At 27.0% G+C, this 7,833-nt stretch overlaps 1 protein-coding gene across 1 annotated transcript; it reads right to left on the reverse strand.

Annotated features, from left to right (window-relative positions):
- Positions 1–255: 255 nt before the first annotated feature.
- LOC111618497 (transcription factor 21-like) lies at positions 256–6,719 on the reverse strand. Its single transcript, XM_023360040.1, has 3 exons — positions 6,507–6,719; positions 2,059–2,337; positions 256–845 (listed from the first exon to the last, which is right to left on the reverse strand). The coding sequence occupies exons 2-3, from the start codon at positions 2,323–2,325 to the stop codon at positions 645–647; spliced, it is 468 nt and encodes a 155-aa protein (XP_023215808.1). The 5' UTR covers positions 2,326–2,337; positions 6,507–6,719; the 3' UTR covers positions 256–644.
- Between the last annotated feature and the right edge of the window lie 1,114 nt (positions 6,720–7,833).

Consider the following 7,833-nt stretch of genomic DNA (forward strand, 5'->3'; position numbering starts at 1 on the left):
AAACTCATGTTTTCTTTATAAATTATTTATTAAATGATCTTTTATTTAAAAATACAAAGAGGTTTTTTTTAATTCATAAAAATATTTATTTATTCAATAACATGACAGACATTAATCAAACATTTGTAAACACTAAAACGATTATATTAATTAAAATTTAATTAAAAACTTATAATTTTGAAGTAATTTTATATATATATATATATATATTTGAATCGACTTTTTAAGCCTTCGAACCTGAAAAAAATGGGGGACGGTCACTCAACGGTTAACTGAATTTTGGGCCACCTGTGACGACCCAAAACTCAGTTAACCATTGTAGAAACTAAATTGCTCTCTTCTTCGTGTTCATATTTACTTACAAACTTTACAAAAATTAAATTATGGCGTATTAAAAACATTTTTTTTCCAGACATTCACGCGTTAACTGACTTTTGGACCACCCTATAGCTTTGAAGACAAAGAAACAGGGAAAGAAGTAAACGATTAAGTTACAATTATTGCACTGCTTTTTTTAATAATAATATTAAAAAATAATTAACAAATATAATTTTAATATAATTAACTATATTAAAAGTCGAAATTCTTTCACTTTTAAGCTGTTTTTTTTATTTTTTTTTTTTAATTTTTTTTACTGAAGAGTATCAAAGAAACTGAGCGGTCAGATCGACTGTCTGTTGTAAGTCCGAATAACTTTGATAATCACAACATTGAACTAAACCGTAATTCGTAGATGAAATATCGTGAAATGTCGTAGGTGATTCACAATTTTCATCGTTACGATCGAAATTCTCCGATTGCTCTTCTTCGTGATGATGCATGGGCCTAGAATGAAATGGCCAAGTCTGAAAAGATACAATTGAAATCGCTATAAATTTTTTCTAGTACTAAAAATTTTCATCATCATCTTCGTCCGTATATATATATATATTTATTTTTTNTAAGTTTAAAAATAATTTGTTTTATAACTCTCGTAGAAAAATATGAAATTTTATATATATTTTATTTCATAAAATTGAATTATTATATGTAACAAGACTTACGTGGTGTGGGAAATCACGTTACTAGCAATTTAGAACACAGAAAATGTGACATTACGCGAAAACATGAAGTAATTTCCTGTTTAAATGCTATTTCATACTTATATATATATTTTTTAAAACGTTAAGGCTGTAAGAGAAAAAATAAATTAACGTTATAGAGGGAGAGAGATTATATTATATACGATATAAACTTTATTTCTTTGAGAGTTATACAACCGTTCCTGGAATGTGTGTCAGTTGAAAGACAACAGATGTCTTCTTACAAACTTTATTGTCCAAACAGACGTTGGGTTTGTTTGTGCGACTTTGCTACGACAAACATACAAGTTGATTCAACCTGACGCCCCTACAAATTGAACGCATTTTTAGATATTTATAGCACAAATCGTTATGATTCGACACCCTTTACGAAGAATTTTAAAATATCCCATCTTTATGTCTTTACACTCTTTAAATATAAAGACTTATTATATTTTCCTATTTGAAAAGTCATTGTAATACGAATTCTATAAGGAGAAATCTAAATGAAACCAATTTAAATCTTAAATTAGAAATAGAAAAATTGTTTTGATAATAGTAATAAACACAAAAATTTTTTTGGGGGGAAAAGGAGACTTCAGAAAAATAATTTCTCCTTTCGCAACCAGGCGGTGTTTTAGCGTGATGTCATTCTTGACGTCATTTCCTTCTACAGTAGTATCCGGTTTGAAAGGAACCAGCTGGAATGTCACATTGTCCAAACAGCGACAAAGTCTTCTAGCAGTAAATGTCTCGTTGTTTATCTTAGTTTTGGCCCTCTTTTAAGTTATTAGCAATTCTGTTCTTCACGAAACGAAACAGATTTCGAACTCCAAAAATTTTATAAAAAAATATATATATATATAATAAACATGCCGAATGTTTTTAAAATACTGTATAACTTATGATACAATTTATTATTAAAGAATGATTCAAAACTCTTATTTAATAATAAACTACGAAATACAACCGTGTTCCAAGTCAAAGAAATACTCACCAAAGTGATAGGATGAATGGACGAAGATTGAGGCGCATCTTCTGTTAAGATCTGTCGTAAGTGAGAGATGTAACTGGCTGCTAACCTTAAGGTATCGAGCTTAGATAATTTTGTATCAGCTGGAACCCATGGTAAAGAGGTTTTTAACTTGGAAAAAGCCTTACTCAAAACTCTCATTCTGGCTCGTTCGCGTGCATTAGCTGCATTTCTTTGAATCTTTTTACCTCCTTGTCTCAGTGATACTTCGTCTTTTTTTCTTCTGGCCATTTCAGGGAGGATCTGAAATAGTTTCCCTATTAATTATTTTAAATTTTATAGTATAAAACTAATAGTTTACAGCTCATTTTAATGACGATTCCTCTAGAGGATGGAGGTCGTTCAGGTTCGAGTCCATCATTGTGGCACTCCTAAAGTGAAGATATTTGATCATCCGATATATAAATTAATAAAAGTTTACAATAACTAAANAAAAAAAAAAAGGATTTATTGTGAGAATATCTAAACATATGGAAGTAATTCTTTGTATATAGGTTTACCATCAGTACAGTACAGTTTCTTCGTTATAACACTATGATTTATGAATGTAGATTGTTACGTGAATTGTGTGTATAAAAATTACAGATTACAACGAAAAAATTTATAATTTTTATATCGGATTTATCCATTATTTTTAAAGATTTTGTAATATTTCATGTAAATATAATGGATTCGTGTATGACACGAGAAACGAAATTTACTTTACCTTATTCGATTTTCGTAGCGAAATACTCTTTCTTAACATGAAAAATATATATATATATTTATAAATTAATGTGTTTAAGATTTTTATGTTATTAAATATTTATTATGTTTAATAGGAATTGCATTAAATTACATTAAATTTGCGCTAAGCTTTGCTTCGTAATAGATGCTTAGAAACTCAAAGCGAGCGTTATGGGGATTAAATAGTGTCTTAAAATTTTGATTTATTAATTAAAAATGATTAATTAGGTGTTTAAAATAATAATTAAAATTAATTTATATTAATAATCAAGCGCTGAGAGAGATGAGAAGAGGCTCAAACCATTCGTAATGTGGGGCAATATCCTGGCCGAGAGCAATAAAAACATATGAATAAAGTTAATAAAACAAATAAAAAAATATATTTTTTTTCAATTTATTACTTTCATACGGTCTTTGTTTCACGTAAAACATCAAATTTTGGGGCCCTCCTGTGTCTAGATCCTTGCAAAATGGCCCTACTGACCTCTTCTATCAGAACTTTTATATAATTTCTAAGTTCTAAATATATTTAAAAAATTTGTTAATAAAAAGAATTTTGTAATATATTCGAATAATTAATTGCAAATAAGTGTAAAATATAATGTACATAAATTATATATTTATTATAGTAGAGATTTAAGAGTCTCTTGAGCATCAGCGAATGATCGATAATAAACTCTGTGATAATTAATCATTGATAACATGCAAAAATAGTTGATAATGAACTGTTTTAAATGGAATATATTATAAGGAAGTAGCATCTTCTGACACAGGAAAATCAACAAGGATATTTGGCCCAGGCTACACATTTAAGAGACTTTCAAAAACATTTGTTACAAATTGACCTCTGAACTCCGTACCCCTTGAAAACATTATAAAGAATTAATTAATAGCTAAGCTAACAGGCCTTATCAAAAGAAAAAAAAATCACTTGATCAGGGCCTCATAGTTATAGGGCCTCAAAGATATTTTTCCAAATTATTTATTACATCTCATTTCTTGTCAATTAAGCAAAGGCCTGTTTAATTTTAATCAAATTTTATTACAAAAAATTATAATATAATTATTATTAACAATAAAAAAAATATATTAAAAAAAATCTTTGAATAATTATTTTAATTAATTTAATTAATACTTTATTAGTAAATTAATTACAAACTGCTCTGAAGGATGTAGATATTGACTGACAGTTCCTTGTATAGAACACGAGATATCGCTTTCTGATGAGTAAGTAAGTAACTCGCTGATGTTTTTCTTTTTTATTTAACAAGATAAATTTAAAATGGTATGTTCTAATATTATTTTTAAACTATAATTAGGAAGGAACCGCATACCTCTTACGAAATAATCGAAAGATCAATGGAGACTTTACAAGAAAACAAGCAATTATCTTAATGTAAAAATGGAAAGAACAAAATCAATTTTTTTTTTTTTTTGAATTAAAATAATTGTTTCTGTTTAAAATTATATTTGTAAATAATTTCTTCTTCTTCTTTTTTTTAAATTTAAGTGTATAAATATAGAAAATCATTAAATTAATTACAAAAGATAGAAAATTTCTTACATCAATCGCATGTTTATAAGTGAATTTGGAATTGTATTTTTAAATACGTTCGCTTTAATTATGTTTATTTTAAAAAAAATAAATATTATTTAATTTATTTAAGTTGAAATTTAAATAATTATCGATATTTTGTACAATTTCGGTGGTAAAAATTCCCTACAACTATCGAAATTTTAGTGAAAAATTCTAATAAAAATTTCCAAATCTTCAAGAAGTTTTCTCTTAAAAATTCGTTGTTAAAAATAATTACTTTATAATTTAAATTATATAAAATATATTTTTAATCCTTCGTGTTTTAATTATTTACAAAAATAATAATAATAATGGTGTCCTTTCTTTACAGAAAATAATTCATGGCATCGATAAGTAAGTAACGAACAAGTAAGCTGCTACAAAGTACGAAAAAAATCAAAAAGAAAATGAAATTATGAGCAATTTCACAGTACAGAAGTTTGTTTATTTTAATGTTATGTATGTTTTTTTGACATAACCTCTACCCCATCACTCTATGGCACTGACCTTTGACCTCTGCCCGGTAATCCGGTAATCCGAACCGCGCAGTTTCCTAGCAATAAAAACACAAGAGTTTTAATGGTGGTCCCCAAAGAGATGAAATCGCTCCGAGGCAGGTTGCTGCCTCTTTGCGGAATCGTATGCCGGAGGGGAATTTACTATACAAGTAAATAAATTCATTGCTTAAGATTAAACAAAATGGCGGATGAAAACGCTTCGGGCTTTTCATCATTCCTTTTCTCTTGAAATTAATTGATTATAAACATATCAGAAACAGCAGACATTCTTTGTATTAAATGGTTCTATTTAGTAATTAATAAATATGTAATTACATTAATTTAATTTCGACGTATNAATATAACACTTGTCTATTCCTTTATATTATTAAATATACCAATTAATTTATTATAAATCCATAATACTTATCACGCTCCTGATGCTAATTGAGTTAAAATTACTCAAAAGCTAGTAGAATACAGACTCAAAACACCATTCTTGTAGATATAAATTGATCTAAAATGGCTTCAAATAAGTGAAATATTAATAGATAACTTTATAAAATGTATTATTTTTTTATTCATAAATTATATAATGTATAAAATAAAAGAGATAAAAAGTTACATCACTGTAGTAGACCCCCTATAACACTGTTGATAATTCCGTTTTATATGAATTCCATGTTGTACGAGTCACTTAGATTTTACAAATACGTGAGCCGTTCACAGCCCGGCACACGTATTTGTAAAATTTAAGTGACTGGTACAACATGAAATTCATATAAAACGGAATTATCAACAGTGTTATAGGGGGTCTACTACAGTGATGTAACTTTTTATCTCTTTTATTTTATACATTATATAATTTATGAATAAAAAAATAATACATTTTATAAAGTTATCTATTAATATTTCACTTATTTGAAGCCATTTTAGATCAATTTATATCTACAAGAATGGTGTTTTGAGTCTGTATTCTACTAGCTTTTGAGTAATTTTAACTCAATTAGCATCAGGAGCGTGATAAGTATTATGGATTTATAATAAATTAATTGGTATATTTAATAATATAAAGGAATAGACAAGTGTTATATTAACTAAATTTACTTATTTTCATAGAATAGAGGATGCAGAAACATTTAAAATCATACTATTTACAGTAAAGTTAGAATGTAAATCATTCGTTCTAAAACCAAACTCTAATGATTTAGCCGTATAAAAAAATAATAATAATAATTATATATTTAAAAATTATAAAATAAATTATAAAAGTTGATTTTAAAACGAATAAAATACACTTTTCATTCATCTAAACTGTTATAGAGCGTGAGTAAAGTGAAATATAATTTGATTCCTAATCTTTATTTATAATTATCTACAATACAATTTTGCTATAAGATTTAATAATAATTATAATTATTTTCTATATTAGTAATATAAACTTTTAACGTATTTTTGCACTCTAATAATAGAGAGAATTATTGTTTAAAACTTTAACAATTATTAAATTAAAGAGTATCTTTGGAATTTTAAACATTTTTTTTTTGTTTTTTTAAATTATAAAATAAGAAAAATGTTATAAAATATAAGAATAAATGAATAAAAATATTTACCTTTAATTAATTTCCTCGGAAGAAATTAAGGGAGAGAAAAAAAAAAGAATTCATCAAAGGGTTGACATATTGAGATGAGAATTTCGACGTTTTTACTATTCGAGAAGACTTTCGATTTCATTAAAAATATTACCTTGTCGACTTAGAAAAGAACTAAGTTTAGATCACGCCCATCGGGACTTAACCATCCAATCAAGAAGCAAAAAGTGTTGGCAAAGCGACGAAGGATGAGATTGGAGGTGGTGTTGGGTAACTGTCACCTAAAAGGAACTGTTGGACAGATGTTAAAGGAGAAGTTTAACTTTCCCGCCGAAAGACACCTGTATAGAATTTTAAATGCTTTAAAATACCTTCATCTAAATGCGATTATCTACATTTTCTATTGAAAAAAAAAGAAGAAGAAAACACTTTACTATAACCTTAAAACCATTTTTCTATTGGGAATTTCGAATAAAAAGTGAAGAATAACTCTTACCGAAATCACAATCAGATAAATTCCATTCGAATAAACCAACGATTCTCTTTTAAATTTCTCTTACAATTTTACTCTGTTCATATTTCCGGTATTTATAAATCTCTTTCAGTCATCGAGTCGAAGCATTTTCTCTCGTTTCAGGGGAACGAAAAACTAAAATTCCCCTAGTTCAATGACGTGCTAATAGTTGGTTGGGGCGGTAAAAACCATTTACGTGGCTGACTTATGGGTTCTTGTCGCGTTTTCTAGCGATGAGATGTTCTTGTCATTGTAGCAACTGACAAAACAAGGTGACAAATGCTGATGATGTAGATTTTAACCGAATGAAAAAATCCACCCTGTAAATGCTATTTGTTAACCGTCGTATATATCTTAAATGAGATCAGATAATTTACGAGATAACAATGAAGGGTAACCTTAAAAAATATAGGCTATATATTAAAATATTAGTAATTATAGTGTCTTTCGCGTTATTAACCAAACATTTCTTCGTTTGTATCTTCAATTAATTCTGTGTAGTACGTGGCACGTGGTGTGTTTATAATGTAAAATGATCTTTAAAAAAATCCTTAAATATTCATTAAAAATGTGGGGAAAATTTAATAATAATTTGTTTTTTTTACAAATTAATTAATATTTATGTGTTTTGTAGCATTAAGAGGATTTAAAATTTGAAATTTTCTGCTGTCTTTAATACTGGGGCTTTTGCATAATAAAGGCTTCAAAATTTTTGTGAGAAAATCATCGAAAAAACGTCAGAAATTGTTTAAAATCTAAAGACTTCTGCAGCAAAAAATGATAAATAATATATTTATGAAGATAAAAAAATAGTTTTCTCATTATACTTATCCA

The sequence above is a fragment of the Centruroides sculpturatus genome, unplaced genomic scaffold, assembly GCF_000671375.1.
Source record: "Centruroides sculpturatus isolate CEXI.00-Female unplaced genomic scaffold, Cexi_2.0 scaffold67, whole genome shotgun sequence".
In the NCBI taxonomy this organism is placed as follows: domain Eukaryota; kingdom Metazoa; phylum Arthropoda; class Arachnida; order Scorpiones; family Buthidae; genus Centruroides; species Centruroides sculpturatus.